The sequence below is a fragment of the Anabas testudineus genome, chromosome 12 (genome assembly GCF_900324465.2).
Source record: "Anabas testudineus chromosome 12, fAnaTes1.2, whole genome shotgun sequence".
Taxonomy (NCBI): domain Eukaryota; kingdom Metazoa; phylum Chordata; class Actinopteri; order Anabantiformes; family Anabantidae; genus Anabas; species Anabas testudineus.
In genome coordinates this window covers 5100112-5122527 of record NC_046621.1, presented here as the reverse complement: position 1 = coordinate 5122527, position 22416 = coordinate 5100112, and the positions used below count along the sequence as shown (strand labels likewise).

General features: G+C 38.0%; 1 protein-coding gene across 1 annotated transcript; it reads right to left on the bottom strand.

Annotated features, from left to right (window-relative positions):
* Window positions 1-738: 738 nt before the first annotated feature.
* aif1l (allograft inflammatory factor 1-like) lies at window positions 739-12163 on the bottom strand. Its single transcript, XM_026356034.1, has 6 exons — window positions 12014-12163; window positions 11771-11832; window positions 9870-9936; window positions 6036-6077; window positions 5179-5341; window positions 739-2204 (listed from the first exon to the last, which is right to left on the bottom strand). Exons 1-6 carry the CDS (start codon window positions 12036-12038, stop codon window positions 2117-2119), a joined length of 447 nt encoding a protein of 148 aa, XP_026211819.1. The 5' UTR covers window positions 12039-12163; the 3' UTR covers window positions 739-2116.
* Between the last annotated feature and the right edge of the window lie 10253 nt (window positions 12164-22416).

Here is a 22416-nt window from a genome sequence, read left to right as displayed (position 1 = left end):
CATATGTGAATGCCAGAAAAAACACAATGAACTGAAGCAATGTTGTGAAGAGAATGGCCCAAAATTCATCCACAATGATGTGAAACTAGTTCTACTAGAAAGAATTACTTTGAGCTATTGCTGCTAAAGTGGCTCCACAAGCTATTAAATCATGGCTTTTACTTGCGTGGGCATCGGTACTGCATGTTTTTTCATTTTTGTTAAATAACTGCACAGTGAAAAAAGTTGTTGTTAACTTGAGGTGGTATTTGCTTAATATTGAGATCTGCTATGATGACATTTATTATTAAACACTCATGGGAATTTAAAGAAGGGGTACTGACTATAAGCAAAAACACGTTTGAGTGTTTCTAATCTGTTTTCACGAGTTGCAATTCTGTTGACCACTCATGTTTCTAAAAACAAATAAAGTCTCAAAACTTTTTGAAGTTATTTGTTCCAACTTTTTTTGGAATGAGCAAGAGACAGCGTGTACTACACATAGATTACAGTGTGCTCTTTAATGACAGATGGATTATTTATTAAAACCTTGGTAGTTTGATGGATATCCAATTATTATAACTGGGGAGAATTTGTTAGAGCCCTGCAGTTAATAAGATTACAGTTTTTAATCACTCTCTCTATCAATGTGGTATGTCACCTCTTAACATAAACATAATAGTGAGAATGTGTACTAAACACTGGATCTCTAGTGAAAAAACATTTTCATACAACCACAGTGAAATACTACTCGACATCTAACTTATCAAACCAAAAATCTTTTTAATTCAAAATGTGGTACTTTACAGTTAAACAATACTTTTACTGCAATAAACAAAACTTAACAGGTGAGTGTAAGAAGGTTTTTAATTCCTTTGGTGTCTGCAAACAGTGTGCATCTGAACACTAAAAGATGTAATATACCTAATCAGACAGAAGAAATGTTATGCGTGTTAAAACTACTACAAGAACTTATTTCACAGTAAATTGTGTGAATTACAGAAACTTTGAACTGGAGAGACAAACACTGAGGCACAAATCACATCATTCACAGGACAAAGAACCCAGTTACACAGAAATATATGGCTGGTGAAAAAACAGAAGGGGAGATGAATCCATGACAAAGTGAAACTTAAAAAAATAATAATGGTAAGAAAACACAAACTACACTCACAAATCCACATCTTGTGAACTCACTCACACACTCAGCATTTTGCGGAAATCCAGAACAAACACACTATGAATATAATTCAACAAACATTATTCAACTGTCTTATTAAATGTCAAAGAACATCTTTCATGGTTTTGTGGAATTACTAAGCTAAGAAGACTTGAACTGAACATGTGTGTGCACCCTCTTCTTCATCAATCTGTGTTTAAGCTCTACAGTATCTGCATGTTGAGGCACTTGGAAAGAATATGATTGTACTGTGTGTAGCCTATTATGTACATTAGTTCTGCTTCTGTGCCTGTAAATCACACTCCTTCCAAAATGAACATGTGCTTAACTTTATAGATCTAAAACTCAGTCAAATTTGCTGTTCCTCAGGCCACATACTGAAACTGAAAGTCCCACAGTCACAATATCTTATCCTTCTTTCAACAGATTCCAGATGAGTATTTCAGCCCAGTGGAAATGGGCCGAGGCCGTAATCTCTGGCACCTGATCTAAAGCAAGATGGTGACCATGATTAGCTTGGCAGGAATCTATGCAGGACCACTGAGGATAGAACAAAAATGTGATAAACAAAAATGCTTCTTTTGCTTGTGCTTCTGGAAAAACATCCTACTCTCACACTGTTAAAATGAAGGACTCGAGTCTTCCCTTAAAATACAACCATAATACATTTAGTACAAAATTTAATTTATGAAGCCGTTTACAACTATCAATGCTACATTATAATTAAGGAAAAAAGATGAATAATAATATTCACAGTCAAACATCATTTAGTGAGTTATGGGCCCAGTTCTCCAAAATACAAACACCTCGCACACACACCATATATTCACAACATGACATCCTCAATCACTGGTCCCAAACTAATACGACACTCCACGTTAGGAAAAGGGGGTCAGTTCAATGCAACCACTGTTGGTCCCTTTGCTCCACTAGCAGTCCGGAGGCTGACATCTACACTTAAGGCAGGCTAGCAATGTCCCGCTTTGGAGGGGGCCCTTCTGGTTTGCAGGGAGAGCCATTGGCTTTGTCTTCAAAGATCAGGACTCTGAGGAGAGAAGAATCATAAAATATCCAAAAAAGTAAAACACATGGTCAGTGTTTCAAAATAAACAACACATAATATAGACCAACCACTAAAAATTTTATGTGCATGGTTTATTATTGTTGCTTGATTTCTGAGTCTGATACCAACATCGATATTTGGAAGTTAAGACGAATGGGAAAACTGATTTAAGGAAATTATGTGATTGTGTCCTTCAACAACAAATAATCTAATAAAATATGCAAAACTTGGTTAGATAAGTTTATGCTGCAGTGTTGCTTAGATACAGTCACAAGAATGACAGCAAAGGAGCCCAAATCATGACGCTCCCTTCAACTTACTTCACTGTTGGAAGAATGTTTTTTATATTAATTCACAGCTGGTTGATGTCTACAAATAGCTTGTTTGTTCAACTGCCCATAAACCCCAAACCGATCTACACTGCCTGTCCCAAAAAAACAATTTAATTGAACCACCTTTAGCTTTGATTACGGCATGCATTGGCATTGTTTTGATAAGCTTCTGCAATGTCACAACATTTATTTCCTTCCAGAGCTGCATTAATTTTTCAAGATAGATTGTGTATTGATGATGGGAGAGTCAGTCTGCTGCACAGAGTCTTCTCCAGCATGTCCCAAAGATTCTCAATCGTGTTACGGTCTGTACTCTGGGTCTGGCCAATCCATGTGTAAAAATGAGGTGTCATGCTCTTTCACAATTTGAGCCTGATGAATGCTGACACTGTTATCTTGGAATATGTCCGTGACATCAGGGAAGAAAAAAAATCCATTGATGGAATAACCTGGCCATTCAGTATATTCAGGTAGTCAGCTGACCTCATTCTTTGGGCACATAACAAATTACTTGTTGGCAGCTGAAACATAATCATCCATGCAGTAATTATCCAACGGGAGGCTCTTATCTATTTGCTTAGTTAAATCCTGGTGGTGACTTTTTTTTGGACGAGCAGTGTATTTACTAGCACACGGGAAACATAACAACTATTCCCAAATGAGAAACAGGATGTTCTGCAATGTTCTTTTAGCACCAAGGAGCGATGCATAAACAAAGTTTAATGTAACTTAAGAAGACAAAAAGTTGGAATAGTGTAAACATTGGATAGTTGACTGTCTCTCCAAACACCTGACTATCCTTCCTCAGAGACCCACAGTCATGAGCACAGCAGCTAAGCAGCAAGTGAAATGAATGGAATGAAGAGAAACCACAAAGGGACTAAGGGGAATAGTGGTTTAGTCTGTACGCAGTAGAGTGAAGGATCTGACAGGAGCTATTCCGAGCGAATGCCCGTCTTTAATTTCCTTTTTTGGAAAACTCTGCAAAGCTCCACTAAGCCCATAAGGAGTAATGATCCCAATGACGGCACTTAGCAACTCAAACTTGTTCACATCTCTCTGCCAATCACTGTCTTCACACTACCGATTCCTCCTCTGCTCCTCAGAGCTGGATGCAGTCAGACACTTCACCACTGACAGCCATCAGTCAGCTATCAGTCAGCTACTACTGATTACAATAAAAACCTGGAAATAATCAGAAAGTGTGAGGATGTACAATGTAAAATGAAGAAATTTATATTTATTAATAATTTATTATTTAAGGTTTATATATTACGGTATATTTATGATTATGTACCATTTGTAGGGCAGTAACCAAACGTAAGCAATTTTATAACAATGACCACGTTACCTCCTCTGCTTCCCTCCGACTGAATGACATGTTTAAATGACATTATTGATTTTATTTTGTGTTAAGCTTAAAAACAAACAGCAGTTTAGTAGTCAAGACTCCATAGAGCTGTTGCTATTTATTATCAAAGCTAATCTGTCATTCCACATCTTTATGGTTGACTGTTTCTGCACTTGTGTGTTGCCCAAATGTGACTTTCTTTAAAGACCTTTCACAAACAACCCAATTGTGGAGCCAGAACTTAATCATTTTCCTCTAATTGCAACTAAATCAATTGTTGTACTGCCAAATGTTCTGAACAACACTATTGTAAAGCGGTTATCTCCCCTCAACCTCTTCCTTTCTCTTCTCTCTCTGGAGACAAAAGCAACAGCACGCGACAGAGGCGTTCACAGTTATTAGAGTTTAAAGGGCATGAGGCCGCCAGTTAGGGTTTAAAAAAAGTAGAACAAGCAAAATACTTAAAAACAACACTTTCTGCAGGTTTCACAAAACATGTGATACTAACTTTTAGAAAATATTAACCTCATCAAATGAGATTTCAGCCTCTGATTAGACTTTGTCAACAACAAAATCTGGAAAACAGAGATTTACTTATTAAAATGCTCCTAAGTGGATGAGAGAGGCAGGGAGGAAATGACACTATTTAATTTATAAATAGAAGCTGTGGGACTATGTAATGTACTTTGGAGAAATGGCTGAGAAAGGAGGAAAATTATGCATTTAGTCTGCTTGGTGTTGTTAGGATTATGGGATTTGTCTGCTAAAAGGTCCAGCCAGCTTAGTTGAGCAGTGCTGACATGCAGCAGCCAATACACATTGGCTCCTGCAGTCAGAACAAGGCTGCTTTAAAAGGCTTACGCTGGCTACACTAACCCATTTCACAAGAGCAGGAAATATCCCGCCTTATCCACCGTTAAGAAACAATGTATGTATGAGAAATTATTTGTATTGTTAAAGATGAATTTGGTTGAGAATCTGGTGAGTTTGGGGGCTTCTGTCAGTCCTGTGTGACTGACAGTGGTTAATCAGCCTGTAATCAGTTACCTAAGCACATGATCCCAGCTAAGGATAAAGATGTGTTGACCATGGATAGGCTACAGAGTTGTATTTTGTCGTCACAGCGATTAACATGCTGCTGATGGATACAACAACTGGCTGACACAGCACAAAATTCATGCTAACAAGCAATGCACCAGCAGATAGTTTATATGGCAAGTATAGAAAAGGTTTCAATTAGCCCGTATACACACACAGACAAAGCTTTACTTACAGTTTGAGCACAGCTGAACGCTTTCCCAGCATCATCTTGACAAAATCTCTGTAGTTGATGGTGTTGCTGCTGCCGCCCGTCACTTCAACAATCATTTTTTTCAGCTCCAAGTGGGTCTTGGGCACACCCAGCTTCTCCATCATCCGCTTGAGACCCATGAGATCTGAGAGAAAGTACAGTTGAACAGCAGATCCATGAGTAGGTAGGACAATGTGGTCACTTGTATTTATTTATCAGTTCAAGTCTGTATTTCACACAAACATCACTTGAAAAGGGAAAGACAAGCAACTAAAAGCAATTTGATCTTAACAAAGCAATTCAAGTAAAAAAACTTTTCTACCCAGATTTATTATTTTTGTTTTTGACAGGAACCACAGAAACCTTTTTCAAATCGTGTTAAATATATAAAACCCTCCAAATGAATCCTGTTTCCTGTAGTAGTAGTAAAGTATATTGAAATTATATTTATTTCCTTCCCCTCTATAAATTGATAGATTTGGTGATCCTCTACTGACATTGTGAGATTTTCTACAAGGCGTCTGCCAATTTGAAGCCGATGCCTCTAGTAAAATAAAAATTACCATCCCCAGAGCCATGTCGTCAACCGTAAATCATCTGCTATCTGACTACTACCGTGAAGTTCACCTCACAGTGCTAAACAGCTATGGGCCTTTCACACCGATGTACATCATGGTCTCACTTTACATACTAGACACAAACATGACACACGAGCCTGTTCAAACCATGTGTTCACACAAACACAGTATTAATTACTGTTCCCCCTGTTGACACTGCACATGCTGCGGCAGACAGTTGTTATCTGAGCTGCAGTTGTTGTTTTAGTGCCTCTTACTCACCAATCTCTCCTTGGTCATTCAGGTCAAACTCAGCATATTTATCTGCAAAACAAATATACACAGGAGATCATTACTAGCTTTCCGTAATTCATTCTCAGCTCACACACCACACATATTATAATAATATTTTAACAAACACCAATCCACTGCTGGCATATTACCTATCAGCAAGAGAGTTGACACACACACACACACACACACACACAGTGCTGATCTCACTGTCTTACACTCTGCCGACAGCTGACCCAGCAAAAAGAAAGACACAAGCAGCTGATAATGACAGGTGTGTTTTAGTCTGTGTGTGTTTTGCATGTATGTCAGCAGAAAGCAGGCAGAAGGCAGCTGAGTGGTGCTGACACAAATAGTTTGGGATAGATTAAAAATGAGAGGGCCAGGAAGTCAAACGACAACTATACACACAGCAATCAAGAGGGAGGATAAATATGCTTGAGGTTAAAATTGTAAAACTCACAATAGTTTTCCGTCAGTAACACTATGCTTTGCCAGTTTTTATATCTACATTAACTTTATAGCTACACAGTTATGCGTTTTAGCTGAAGAAGCAGTATTTGGCATTTTACCATCACTAAAGTAAACATCAAAGTGTGCTGTACACAACAAGCAGTGAATCATTAACAGGGAATTTGCAGGGTTCATAGTAAAGAATATTTCAAATATAATTTGCAAATAGCATGACATTAAATACTCATCATTAGATGGTACAACACTAAGTATGAATGATATCACACGTGCATTGATATAAATATTCCACTTTAGTCAGTGCTTCCCAGATGTTTGTTGATTTCGTAATTTTATTTTTCTAATAATTGTTACAAACAAAAGCTGCATCTGGATTAGCAACAAAAGAGATTTAAATACCGAATTTTGGGATCTAGACAACAGACAGAAAAATAGAAAAAGAGATTGTTGATACAAATCTTGTGTAGTCTGTAATCTGTCTGCTACTTCTCCTCTTTTCCTCTCCACTGCTGACAATGTTGTTTTACAGTTAACCAGTTAGTTATATTTTGTAGGGTCTTAACCTTAAACACAGTAAAGATGACTTCTGATGTGATTTTGCACTATACAAATAACATTGAATTGAATTTATACAAAGCTGGAGCCAGGAGACAGTTTAATATAGCATAAAGACTGGGAGCAGGGTGACAGAGCTTTCTCAGTTCTACCAAATAGAAAAAACAAAACAAAAACAAAAACAAACAAACAAACAAAACATATTTTAACTATCTAACTTTATTTTTAGTTTTGCTGTATTGACTCATTTGAATCATAACTTTTAGAGTCATGAATACAATTTATATAAGTGAGAATAGCTGAAAGATTACCTGTATTATTGTTGTCTGATCAATGCAGTTTCAAAATCATAAGCCGCTTTTCATTTACCGGAAGCATCAACTACTATACTTTCATTTACAAGTTCACAACTTAAATACTACTGAAGTGGCAGCTGTTATGAAGTACTAAAAGCAGGCATTTGCCTGCTTCTGCCTAAATTTCACCAGAGTCCCTTCTCTAGAAGACCACTTTAGTCTGATTACACTTGCTATTTCTGTCCCACAATGGCAGCTCTATGTGTGTATTGGGAGGAAAAGAGAGAGGGAACTGTGTGTGCACCCGTGGAGAGTGAAGCAGGACAATGCTAACCCTGTTCGTAAACTCTGAGGACTGGGCCACTTGTTGCAGTGCAGCCTGTTGATCATCTGCAGCCACGGAAAATGTCTTCACTGAACAAATCTTAAGTCTTTAGTTTCTCTTCTTGACCCACAGTTCTTTGTGACCGATAGTGCCGTAAGTTTATAAACCACCTAGCTGTAATTTAAAAAGGCTTTTCCACTGTAAAAAGAACCTCGCTGATAAAATACACTAGCCATTCAAAAACCTCCTTGATTTAAGCAAATAGGCAAGAGCCTCCCATTAGATAATTAGTGAATGGATGATTATTTTTAATCTGGCAACAAGTTATTTACCCCTAACTGATGCAATGAGTAGCTTCTTATTTCTGTCACCAACTATGAGTGGTTCAGGGATACACATGGATTGACAACCAAAGACTCCAGACCTTAACCCTATTTAGAATCTTTGGAGTGTGCTGGAGAAGACTTTGTGCAGCAGTGCAACTCTCCCATCATCAGTACAAGATCTTGGTGAAGAATAATGCAACTCTGGACGAGAATAGATGTTGTGACATTGCAGAAGCTTACTGAAACAATGCCACAGCGAATGCATGCTGAAATCAAACTAAAGGCGGTCTAATAAAATATTAGTGCCTCTTTTTTGGGAAGGGCAGTGTAGTTGTGGTGGATGATTTACTTTCTCTACCACAAATCGGTGGTAGAGAAATTCTTCCCTTGCTTTATTAGACCATAATGGTAACAGCAGATTGAAGCTTCAGTAATTTATGTTCATCCTAAAAACAACTTAATTTCCCTTTCTCCTTTATGTGTTTAGAGACTGACAACTAAAAAATAAGCTACTAATGACTAATAGAAACACATAACCCTGCTGCCAACACAACAGAAATTATCCAGAAATGGTCACTCTCTATTACAACATGACACAGGTATAGTGAGCTGTAGTCATTTGGCAGATTTTGGCTTCAAGACTCAACACATGGAAAAACAACAATTATACTACAGTGTACTACATTATACTACATCACAGAAACTATGAACTTTACTTAAGCACATGTTGTACTTATATAATAACTGAAAATATTAAATACATATCTAAATAGTTTGGTAATACACATTCTCTCCTTTGACTAATCAATTACATAATTAATAACATTCCCCATCATTGCAACGTGTTACATAAAACATTAAACAGTGCAGAGTAAACCTATGATATATTTCTTGTTATTTGTAATGTAGTTACTAGCTGATCTTTTAAAATAACTGCTCTACTTCTTCAATGAGAAATGCAGCATTACTGCTCACTGGCCCTAAAATGAGACCGCATGTGTTAATGTCCTACAATAAAGCTTTCAAACTGTGATAATTCAAAGTTTAAACAACACCTTAATAAAAACATTTGTTAAATTGTGACTTTTACTGAATCTTTCAATGACAAGCATGGTCACTTGTCTTTTAACTATTAAAATTAGAATGATCAAATCTATAGCTACTGTAAATTTGTATTGTACCTGCAGTATTTGTTAACATTTATTTAGGTCACAGATTTTATTGATATGATTTGTTTGGTGCTTTAAATACTAAATACTCAGTCACTGGGACGGTTTCTGGGACAGTCCTTTCTGTTTATACATTACTGTTCCATTTCCTCCAGGAAGCAAAAATGGTAATTAGGACATTGGACTATGTTTCTCAATTCAAGACATAGCATATGGCCCCTTTTAGAATAAAATGCCTTGTGTTATTCTTTCTGAAAAATGTCAGAGAGAAAAGAATCACATGGACAAAAAATAAAACAAAATACTCTGCATACATGTATAATAGCTGAAAGGAGCTCTTTAGTAAATCATGCATTTTTAGTCTTGTAATTTGCTTCTAGCTGCAAAGTTGTTCTACTCCCAGGAGCTCTGAGTTTACCCAGCAAAGTTCTGAATGTTGTAACAATAAGCACAGGAACGCCCCAGCACATTCCTGTAAGGCCACTGAGGACTTGGCCTTGCAAACCTCTTAGAAATCACAGCAGTCTGTCGTTCCCACAGAGAAAAACAAAATGCTGAAGACTTATGTTTGTAGACTGCAAACAAATAAACAAGGGTAAGACAAAAGTCGGGAAGCAGGGAAACACCCTAGAAAAGACACGTACCTAACAGCACATAGTTACACAAGGAATGCATTTGCTTACTTTTCAAACTTTCTAATTTTTCTGGCAGGTCGTCTTCATCCCTGTATTTCTGGTCTTCCATGTATTCCTGAGAAGGAGAAAAGGGGGAGGGGGGGGGGGGGGGGGGTCAAAACAGGTCTTACTTGCTTTAAATGAAACTGGAACCTGTTAAACATTCATGAGCCCATTTCCAAAACTTTCCAGAAAAACCCTAATATTGTTATAAAATCAAACAGGAATGAAGCCCACACACAGATTAGATCATTAAGTACATTAGGCTGATTGTGTCCCGTCAGATGTGTCAAAAACCCCAACTTGAGATTGATGATTCACTAGAACATAAGAAGTTCTCTTCCCTTGTCATCACTTATAACTGTTTTCATTAAGTGGAGCACCTCACAAGGGTGTAAAGAAAAGAGCCTGAAGGGAGCTATTCTAATGAAATTATAATGACGCAATCTGCTGTGTAGGAGTCAGTTTCAATCCTCATGGAAAGAAGGGAGAGAAAGAAAGACAGAGAGTGAGGCTGCTCTCTGCACTGACCTCTATGTGTATGACACGCTTGTAATTAAGGGTGATGAGGATAAACACCACAACTGGGTGTTTAGTAGGGACGCCTGACTCAGCTGAATCACCACTGCAACCTCCACACACAGGAATGTCCTTCCAAAGTCAGTGTATCTTGCAAGTACGGACATATATTTGAACAAGTGCAGTGCCAGTATTACAACGAATGCTATCTCTGTCAGCATCTCTAAAGAATGTTTGATAATACAGAGGACAAATCCAGAGTATGTCTATCTAGATTAGCTGGTGTTTTGTATGTAAAATGTCAGAATTTGTTCTGGGCAGAACAGGAAATGTGTTCTATTTTAACACAGTTTCAAATCATATCTTTGGCCTTTATGTACTTCAGTTTCTTAACAATTTCTAGCTAGCATGCAGGCTAATACCTGCATTGAGCCATCATAGCATCAGCCGAAACTGGCTTTGCTCCATGGTTATCATTGAATTCTTTTGTCAATAAACTGATTACTTGTCCATTAAAATTACAAACATTGTAAAACAGAGCCTCAGCTGGTGTCTTACAATCTTATCCTACATTTTAATATATACTAATATGAAGGAAAATCTAAAACAGCTCTAAAGTATTTATCCAATATGCTTTTCTTCACACAGTATTGACCTGTGCATGTAAATAAAACGCAAAGAAATTACTGTTGTTGCACAAAACCCCTGCATTCAATCACATTTCTTCTACCATAGAAATCAGTAGCCACATCTCTTCCCTTTTCTTTAATGAACAATTGAAGGTTATCAAAACACTAAATAAATCTCTGTGGGAACAGAAATGTCACAGTCGCTCCCAGCTGACCTGGTTTTCATGTGGCCGCAGTAGGGAGCTGATGACAGGCGGCCAGCCAAAGTAAAGGAGGGAAACAAGAGATTATACAGACATCTAGTTAATCTGAGGGAGCTAGTGTGGAGTTATCTGACAAAACGAGGCCCAATGTTAGACAAAGAGCTCATTCAGACACCTGAAGAGAGCCAGGCGTGGACAGCAGAGCAGCCACAAAACATGCTTCAATTGCATTTCAAACAGATCGATATGATCAGGAGGTCAAAGGGAAATACTCATAGTCCCTTGGCATGTGGTTATTCAACAAGTCTGCAGGAGAAAATCAATAAAATCCACCAACAGCACGATTATAGTTAACAGCAATATGGTACTAGTGTAAGGCATTTCAGGGAATGTATTATTTGCACAGCTAGTGAGACACTTGACTGTGTCTGGGCTGAAGCACCACTGCTGTATTCAAAAACAAGGCCACTGCCAAGTCAAGTGAATACGTGCTAATTAAACTGAAACTCCCTGAGGTGCCATTAGAGACGCTGGACGCTTAGAAACACAACGTGCCTACCTTGTTTATTTCTTCCAATTTCTGCTTTTGCTGCTCTTTTAACAGTCCAAAGGCTTTCCCACCTGTAGGATAATAAAAGGAAACGTTATTTTAACAGCTAGCTGGCTGATTTCGACACATGTTTAGCTTGAGCGGCCTCCCGATGCTATTGTACGGACTCTAACTGTAACGTTAGCTAGCGACGGACACAAGCAGATGCCCGGGAAATTAAAACAGACAGCCCGCTATCGCATATTTTATTACCTTGGACATTTTGACTGGAAGGCATCCCGGAATGTATCTGTGATTTATAAATCCCGAAACTGAAAAAAATATCCGAGCCAGCAGGCTACCGCCACTGTCCGCCGGGGTGATCCTCTATTCTCTGTTAGAGATTGGACTCAGTGCGGGCCACTCGGCACCGGTGTCAAGACGGACACAATAAGGAGCAGGACATCCGGTCAGGCATTTCAAAATAAACTACACGGATCACAGATTCCCCTTTGTATGAATGGAAACTGAGTGCACTGGCCTGTGTTCATGCATATTATCAAGTAAATCATATACCCTGAAGTAATGTAGGAACATTAAATATGAATAAACGGACTGCGTCTAACAAATCTTTTTATTGTCAACTCATCTTGCAAGTATTTTTTGATTACTTGATCAAGACTTTACTGAATAAAATGCAGTTCGAGTTTCCTATACAGCCCAAGATTATGTCTTTAAATTACTATTTTCTTTGACTGACAGTGCAAAATCCAAGATTTTCACTTTGCAGTGATAGACAATGTCAAATTTACAAAAAATTCCAGAGTTTTTCCTGATGAAGTGAGTGATTTGTAAATTACTCAGACTTCATTCCCAGAGAAAGAAGACAGACTATTGATAGAACGTTTCTTGCGATCATCTGTTATATGTGTTTTATCCAACTTTTGGATAAATTGCTTGCTTAATAGACACATTTGAAACAAATGATTGGATTGTGTTGCACCTTGGATTGTTGTAATTTGTAAATAAACAAATAAAACATACACACCATAGCATGAATATTTCATATGGTAGACACGAACAACACAATGTGCACCTCTTACTCTTGCATTCAGCATCCAATTCTATAGGCAACAACCTAGTGAATAGCTGCTACTGTAATAAGTGAATTTATACTTCATACCCCACATTTATTACATAATAGCTAAAACCATATTTTACTTCTAATTTGCTATTGTAATTTTAAATTTCTGATCACAATTTATGGGTTGTCTTTTTATCTATTTTGATTAATGTTGTTTGGATCTTATTTTTATTCTTACTTTACATGTTGAAATCCTTTGTGTTCTTGCATGCTTTGCAACAGTTTTATTCTAAGTCTAAGCTCTTATTATGAAGGTTGGAGCATTCATATTCCGCTGTCATTGTGCAAACACACAGTCCTCATCAGTGAATGATGGTCTTGGAGTAAACTGTGACGCTTCCAACTCGCGCTTACCATCATGTGGTGCATGATGAAACTGCACACACTGAGGGTGTGACCAATGTGATATCAGCAGTGATGTTGGAATCGACGTAACAGAGGACATTTCCTGTGAATTTAAGCCACCACAGAATTACATTTCAAAACAACAAAGATAAGACAGCCACAGTCCACCTGCTACTTTGAGGATTTATCTATTTAAGTTCATGTCACATCAAGAAAAATGAAACAAGATGCACATGAACACGATGTGAAGCTCCCCATCCAAGGGTGTGATTTCAGGTTGTCGCTTTTAAGAATTGCGCAATTTTACGCATCATCCACATTCATGGACCAATGTGTGCAACTTGAAGCATCGTGTGTCTGCTTCCATTAACGAGCAAATCATATGAAAATGAAATGTGTAATGAAAAAATTTAGGGTTCTCATCCCCCTATTAAGAAATAGTTGTAGCAGTAGTGTTGTGTGATCATTTCTTCCCACTGAAAACGTTGTGGTGTTGATACTTCAGAGTAGTTTGTCCCCATCTACTGGTCATAAGTTGTCATTTTTGTTTAATGGCTGAAGCCTGGAGCTTACACACTCCAGTGAATACTGCAGAGCTGTAGCATGAAGTTCACAAGGTTAGAAGGGAAATATACTAAACATTGAAAAAGCGTCAGTATTATACCACCAGCAGCTGTATGTACATCATAGTTTTGTTTGTTTTAGCCCTGAAGCAATGCAGAAAGAAGTGATGCAAAGCCACATACACCAAGTGGCTGTCTAAATGTAATTTAGAGTTTAGACCCACTGAGCACTGCCAGGGGAACTCATATCTATGCAGGCTCTTTTTTAAGTTTATTGGATTGGATTTTTTTTTTCTTTTTTGTAATGGCACTCTAGTGTCTTAAGGGGTGTCAAGTTCATTAATTGTTCAATAATGTAGGCATTGTGAAAGTATTTTAGAGTGTAACTGTTGGCTATTCTTCCCTAATAGCCCTTTTCAGATAAGCTTCACTTGTTGCTTTTAATTCACAGTTTTAGGGTATAAATGTTATTAAAGAGAATTTTTTTTTTTCTCCTGATTAATTAGTTGGCAGCAATTTACATATAATAATTCAGGAGTAATATGAGACTCACACATACCAACACTGATATTATAATTAAAAGAGCAAAAGGTTTTCTGTAAGTGGTTTTGCTTTTGTGAATCCACACACAGAATACAAACGATCTGAGGCCGCACAACTGTTCTTAGAAAGCAGGTTAGTATCACGCAACCATAGTCTGTCATAGTCATAATCATCTGCTTGTAATTATGAAGACATTCGTATGATGATGCATTTACTATAGTCTGTCAGAAAACAGGCACTGAGGTGTAACCTTTGTCACTGAGGCTACACAGCCAAAAATAAAATGCACATAAATGACAAAACCTGCTATGAGTGTCCTACGGGTTTGTACTTGAAAGTCAGTTTACTCAGTTTGTCATAGTGTTTTGATTTTTATTACCAGAGACACTTTGAGTCTCCACATTCTTGTTTTTTTATATCAGTGTAGCTGAATGGAAAGAAGACTACAGACTTCTTTCACATCCTGCATCTGAAAGTCTGTACTCTAAGAGCTTGCACATACAGTTTCTTCCATTCATTAATTCAGTAGTAGATCATAGGGCTGGTTTTAAATAAATTATGACCTCGGAAGGACCACAGTCTGCTACTAACTCAAACAGACTGCAAAGCGCTTTCAAAATATAGATAATGTGTCACCCTCCCAGTGATTTCAGCATCTTTTGTTTTTGTGATGCTTGAAAATGGGCGGCCTACAGATGTTTTCTTTTTGTTTTGTAGCACATGTTGCTGACAAGTATCTCTACACTATTCTTCTTAGACTTTATTCATTCAAAAACAAAAATTAATTTCAATGAGATCTCTGGGACAAATGGAGAAAATGTGGAATCAGTGTATGCTGCATTGTTTCTTGGGAGAATTGAAGTGACACATAAAGAAAATACAGGTACACTAAAGATAATTTATGTATTGTATTATAATAAATGATATTAACAATATCTAAATACAGTGTATAGTGCAAGTAATGTCCCACAAGCAGGAGCTTCTCAAAGCTTTTCATGACGGTGATTCATGTATTAATAAATTATATCAACCCAAAGCTTAGGCCACAGTGCAAGACAAGTTCCACCACGACTGAGATTTCCAATCCACTTGTTTTTGCCCTTTGAAACTTCACTGATATCCTCAGGTCAACAATGAACATCTGCTGGGTCAAAGTCTCAAAGGGAATTAAGACTCAGGGCCACAGAGAAGTGAAGCGCTCCAGCAGTGTGAAAGGACTGAACAGACACATCCGGTCCAACAGGATGAGAAGATTGCTTTGATTTGTTATTCAAATGCGTGCAGAAATAGAAATGTCTGCAGTTTGATACTATGAAGGTTAGAACAAGCAGACTTGATGGTCTGATTGCAGGGGACACAGGAGAAGGTTAGGAGGACAGGTATCAGGTATGGTGGTGGAAATTAGATTTTACACACCTGTTCAGATGTGAAGAGATGTTAATTCAGAATCACTGGGTAAAAAGGGAGGTTGTAAGTGAATTAGGTGAAGGGTTAGAGGGTAATTGCATCCTTGAAGGCTGTCAAACTTATTCTCAGTGTGGGAGCCACAGTCCTTGGTGAATGGCTGTGGGGAAGAGAGGTGAGAAAAGGTTTTATCAGGATGTAGAAAGTGAGAGGAAGGAGGGTGGTGGAGAACACAAGGAGTGGATGCAAAGGGAGGGTAGTATGTGCGTTTCCCTAAGTTCTGATGAGGTGAGACAATAGTACAGCAGGTGAGCGGAGGCTGCACAGGATGTCCTCAAGAAGAAGACAGTATAGTAGCATTTATTTTTTAAATTTTCGCTAAAGCATACATACATAGCACACAAAAACCATGCATATCAAATCTCAGTTAGGCATTTTGGAACAAAACCAATTTTTTTTTTGTCCTTTTTGTCCTTTTGTTGTTGTTGTTTTCTTAGTATCGATAGCCAATTGCACCACATGAGGGCAGCGTTGATTCACACTGCTGTTGCCTCTATGACTGTGGGGCCATTTCTATTTTCCATGCAGTTTGTCGCTTCAAAAGCAGACGGTAAGGGAAGTCAGTTACAAAAATTATAGCAAAGAATGACATTAGTAAAACAGAAATCACTGTAACACAGAGGAATACAAAACATGGATGAGCAATTTACCCTCATTTTTATTGTGAATACAAATTGATGCTCAATTAAACATGTTATACTCACCCGAGTGTCACCCCTTTATCTGTCATAGGTGTCTAAAGGTGGGACCCTGGTAGATTAATGTGCAGTTATATATGATTGCTGCTGCATGCTGAACACAGAGGGGGTAAACGTTCGAATAAAAGTCAGTGATATTGGCATCACAAAAGCAGAGTTAATCGTGAAGTGAATCAAGACAAGATAAATCTGCAGTCAGCTAATTCATATGAACTTGATAGAGCAGGAGACGTGGATCACTAAGAGATCACAAAGACTAATGCAGAGCTTACAAAGATGAATGTCAGGAAAGAGCAGCTAAATTCTTCAAGGGTCTCTGTGATAGACATTTGTTCTCAGCTATTACATTTTTTCACAGCTCAAACTCTTAAGCAGCCACAGAGTCGACGAACATGTGGAAACTTCAATAATTACACCTCAAGAAAATCACAAGCATGTCTTATTAAACATCTGCTGATGTTTACATATTAACAACAATATAACCAGACAATCAAAAGTGACTGATTTGATTTGTCAAAAGATATAATGCATATAATATTTGACACAATATCACATTATATCATTAGCTATGTCCGGTTCATTAAATAATTCACCATCAGTAAATCATGTAGGTAATTAACAAATAGGCCTTTTCTCTAGGTGTTTCTTTATTGGATTGCAATTAACTGCCAAACAATGACGGATGCACTGCTTAAAGGTGATTATTGGAGTTGGAAATATAAATTGACTTGATTTTTTATTGGATCACATAATCCTTTTACATAATTAAACCATGAAATAATGACAAATGAGCAAACAAGGTTCTGACACTTAACCTCCATATTCTAAAATACCAATCCATCCATCTATCTTCTTGTGGTTTGTCCAGGTAAAAGTCACAATAACAGGCACATGAGCGCCTTGAAAACTGCATAATGTCAACTACTAAATAATAATTGTTTATTCTGGTTCAACATCATTTATAACGTCTCCTTCTTTGCCTTAGAAAACTCATTTTTCTAGCTCTTTGACAGCAATTCCCATGTGGGAGATGCTTTTGTGGGTGTTCTACACACATGAGGACAACGGAAACATCCCTGAGTTCTTGTTAAATACAGCTACAACTCTTATATGTTCAGACACATTTGTGAACAAATGGATAAATGAGGATCGGCGTGAAGAAGCAGCAGCTGGACCCTGAGGGCTTCTTGTATGACTGAACCCTTCACCCTATCAAGCAGGATGAAATCAGCCACCCTCTGGAAGAATCTCATTTTATCTGCTCATGTGCGCAGTGTTCTGGTCACATCCCAAAAGCTTGTGACTCTTGTTGAGTGCCAGACTAAAGAATTGACCTGTAAATTAAAAGTTGTATTTTGTGCTCGGCTCTCTTCGCACCATCATAGCTCTTTACAAAATCGGTATTGCTGCAGCTAACTGAGGTCAGTCTTGTGATCCTTCTCACAACCGTTTGTGAGTAAACCCCTTTTTGCAACCTTATCTTGGTGCAGCCGGCGTGTGTGCCTCAGTGAACCTCGGAGCAATGTTTTCATGAACATGATCTTCTGTTAGGGACACCTGAGGCAAACCGGTATCAGATCAGGAGTCAGTAAAGAGGACCATGCCCACAGTAAACACAACAGGGCTTATTTTTGGAGCAAGGCTGGGAAATGGTGATCTAACCCAGGCTAGTCACCCTTGTAGCACAGGACACAGGAGACACAATTTCCTAGTATCTTTAGTCCTTATTTCTGAGTCGTGCTCAGATGAAAGTATTTCAATTTGTGACCTTGAGTATACACTCCACTAGTGTTACCTTTGCTGTGCGTCATCTAGATGTTTGCCATAATCACAACAGCCAAGCTGACCTTGTATGTGCTTGTATGAATTTGTTCAACAAGTACAGCACATAAAGCATAGAGAGCAAAGAGTATCCAAAGCATTAAACAGAGTAAAAAGGCAATGACAACAGCGCAACCTTAAGGCTTTTCAAGACTGTGAGTGTAAATGTCTGTGTGCTTTGTAAGAGCACTGTACTTTGAAATGTCTCTGTACCAACTTAAATAAGCATAGTCATAAAAAACTGTTCCCTGTATCTGTGACTATTGTTTCTAAGTGCAGACGTTCTCTTAGGCTGTGGTTTGTAATAAACACTTTAAACCTGTCCTCTTGTAATACAAAAAAAGTAGCTAGTAAAAGTATTTTGTGTGACTACAGGTTACATAAATATATGTTCACAAACAAAAGATTTACTGTGTTCTTGTAATACATCCATGGTGTGACGTAGAGCCTACTGTACTGTATGTGGCCAATGGTAGTGGAAGCTATCAGTGTAACATTAGCAGCCCTGCCCTGCTCTTCATTCAGTTTGGCAAGATGGTGAAGACTTCACTTCAGCCCCAGTGAACATTATAGTGTTGGGATTATGCTTTGATTAAAGGCTACCAAAAACAGATATATTAAAACCCCTATATGATTATAGCGGTTTATAAAATGTTCAAGAAGACATCATCTTAACTTGTGGAAAAGCAATTCGACTATGTACTTCCCAAAGTAGAACAAGCAGGAAGCAAGCTGAATATCAATAAAGTTGCCCTTAAAAGAATTCAACCAGAAAGAGGCATTATTTTAGTTCCTAAAGTCTATGTTCATGACTAAAAATGACACACGTCACTACTGCCATTGAAAACCGAACGCTTCATGTGCACCCAACGCTATCCACAGACTGTGCTTTCTTCCAGTAGAGAAACTACGATGCCAGATATTAATTCACCAACTTATTGGAAAATAAGTCAAAGGATTTTCAGGATTTTCAAGATTTTCCTTATACATGATTAGGTAGGAGACCGTCTGGATAGTGTAGTGGTAACATCGCCACCCTGCATGTCAGGTTTGATGCTGGGGTTTGAATCCCAATTGTGGCCTATCTCCAGTAGGGGTCCTTAGGCACGACCTCCTTATGCTTACCCTAACTTTGCCTTGTACCTTTTAAGTTGCTTTGGATAAAAGCTTCTGCCAAATGACTAAATGTAAATGTAAATGTTAAAAAGGATTTGTATCTGTGAAAAAGGACACATGTCGGGCAAAAGTGCAGACAGCTGCAGACTCCTGTCTCTTTCTTCCTGAGTGAATAATCTCCTCCCTTTCTAGTCTTTTGCTGCCGCTCTGGAAAGCCTAGCTGAGTGGGTAGTGTCAGTGTCCAGGTGTCAGCGGTATACTTTCACTGTGTGAAGGTTGAGAGCATGTAGGGATTAGTGGGAAGTGGTGTTTGAAGTGCGTATTACCCTTTTTATTCACCTCATGTCTATCTTTTCTTTATTTGCCTTGTGTCCAAGCAGCTAGAGTACATGTCAGGGCACAGCAGAGTCGGAGAAAGGAAGGCCAATCATTCTCCTACCATACAATGAAATATACCAACAATTCAATTTTTAAACTTAAGGTTGTATTTGTTAAGGTTCTTCTTCTTCTTCTTCTTCTTCTTGTTGTATGCACATCAGCAAAGAGATAAAGACCTTGTGAAGGACTTTAAACGGTGACATAACACATAGACGTCTTTTCTAGAGGTTGTGCAGGTATATGCTTTGTTCTTTTATTTTGTATTACTTACAGGTACCCAGACTTTACATCTGTTTCCTTGTGTTTAGCTGAGATTAAATATTGTAATTTAAAACTGGCATTAAGCAAGAGCTACTTGGAGCGGAAACAACATATCAACACTATAGATCCTCTCACCTTTTAAATGGAGATGGTGTTTTTTAGCTGCTAAATGCTCCACTGTGTTCACCTGCTTGTTACTAACTGTGTCTGTCTGTGGTTTGGTGCTTGGAAAGCATTACACCACAGGCAGTTTTATTTTATATATATATATATAGGTATAAACTGTTTATTAAAACCGAAAAATGTGGGTTAGATAGGCAAAAATGCTTTATAGGCTTTAAAATATTAATAACAGCAGCTTTAATTTTAATTGCTGTTTAACTTCACTGCAAAATCTTGAGCTTTGTCAGAACAACAAAATTAACACTTTGAATGACTCAACTCCTTTACAGCTTTAAGACGATCACAAATAGAGCTGACACGAGATTATTTTAATATTATTTTAATACACTGAAAAATAAGAATGATCTGTCTGCAGTAGGCTGTACAGGACATAAAAAGACAACATACAAACAAGCCCCTGATCACAATAAACCACTGCTACAAAAATACCTGTTAGTTGCATAAAACACACAATGATCCAGTTGTGCTTTTATCTTTTTCAGGTAGAGCTCAGAACAGGCTGTTTTTCTCAAAACCGAGTTATTGAGGCTACACAGGTCCCTCTGACAAGCTGAAAAACACCTGATAACGGAAACTGCATGTACCTGTATAGGAGCAAAACAGCTTCCGTTTCTGTTCTTTGTGTTTCTTTTCTTTTTCCCCCTTCCTTAACAGAAACATGAAACACAGTTGTTTCTGACGTGACTCATTATCATTTTGTTCAATCAAAATGCTCCAATTTGCAATGCATAGGAGATGTTTGGTCACATCAGACTGAATGCTGCTGCACTATGTTTTGCATCGCACGTCTGTCTAAAGGTGCAGATAATTTTATAATCAAGAAATATACACTAAGGTGAGGACTGAAATCAGAGCGTTTGTTCTACCAAAGAAACAGTTCTGAGGTCAGTGGATTATTTTTCTTTTTCATCTCCATTGTTTTCTCACAGAACTATCTCCATGGTGAGATATCAGCAGCTGTAATTGAGGACAGATTTTGGTGAATAAACCCTCAAGCAAAAAATAATGCAGCTGATAAATTCTAGTCAGGGCCCAGCCTGCACTCCAGCACTGACACTGACAGTTCTTTCCTCAGGGTGTCTAATGACGTACTGATGTGTGGTGTTTGTGATAATTGTGCAATTTTATTGTGTTTGACCTCTCTTGACACATAGCAGTATACTTTTATCATGCGGTGCGACAAGCTTTACTTCATATTTATAAGACAGATACATTTCTGTTAGAAGTTCTCATGTCCCACGGAGCAGCACATGGCCTCATCTACACTTTAGTGTAATGTTTATGTTTATTTTCCTACTGGGTTCAATTCTCCGAAAACATATTATATCTTGTGGTTGTTTTACAGAAACAGAGCAATAATATCAGAATGTTGAATTGTGAAAAAGGAAAAGTTCTTAGTGTAACTCAAAGAAAGTAAAACAGAGAAAGACCTACTGTGCCAAACTGCACTGAATTAGACCTCTGTCCTCAAATATACACATATATATTTGACCTTTGATTTAATTCAACATTGGACATGTTAAGTACTAGTTTTTTTTTGCAATTAATAATTTACTTTAACTGGGGACCATCCAGCCGCCTCACTGTGGAGGGACTATTGCTTTGACGCAAAATGTTATTTCGTTTTTTAACCACATATAATATCAATTTGCATATATGACACAATCTGCTGCACCTGGTCAATAAGATCATTTAACCATTTTGACAAAGGGTCCGTGAATATTCAATGACTCTGACTTTTAATTTAAAGCATTCTCATCTCATTTCTTATCCGTCCATCCATCATCGTAACGGCTCTTCCTCTTAAGGATCACAGGAGTGCTGGAGCCTATCCCAGCTGCCATTGGGCGAGAGGTGGGGTACACCTTGGACAGGTTGCCAGTCTATCACAGACATATATTGAAATGTAGAGACAGACAATCACTCACATTCGTATTCAGACCTGTGGGCAATTTAGAATCACCAGTTAACCTAACTGCATGACTTTAGATGGCAGGAGAAACCCAGAGTAGCTGAAGAAAACACAGGCAGACATGGGGAGAACATGCAAACTCCACACAGATAGTGGATGCCTCTTGCAGTGAGGTGACAGTGCTAATCACCACACCACTGTGTCACCCCTCTATCCTCATGTTAACATTATTATTCCTGTTAGTTTTA

Excerpts from the sequence above, each read along its gene's own strand:
- aif1l (XM_026356034.1), bottom strand. The coding sequence starts at position 12,038 with ATGCCTTCCAGTCAAAATGTCCAAG. Across the intron at positions 5,342-6,035 it reads GAATGACCAAGGAGAGATTG|ATCTCATGGGTCTCAAGCGG; the intron begins GTGAGTAAGAGG and ends ACTTTCTCTCAG. Across the intron at positions 2,205-5,178 it reads CGTTCAGCTGTGCTCAAACT|AGTCCTGATCTTTGAAGACA; the intron begins GTAAGTAAAGCT and ends TTCTCTCCTCAG.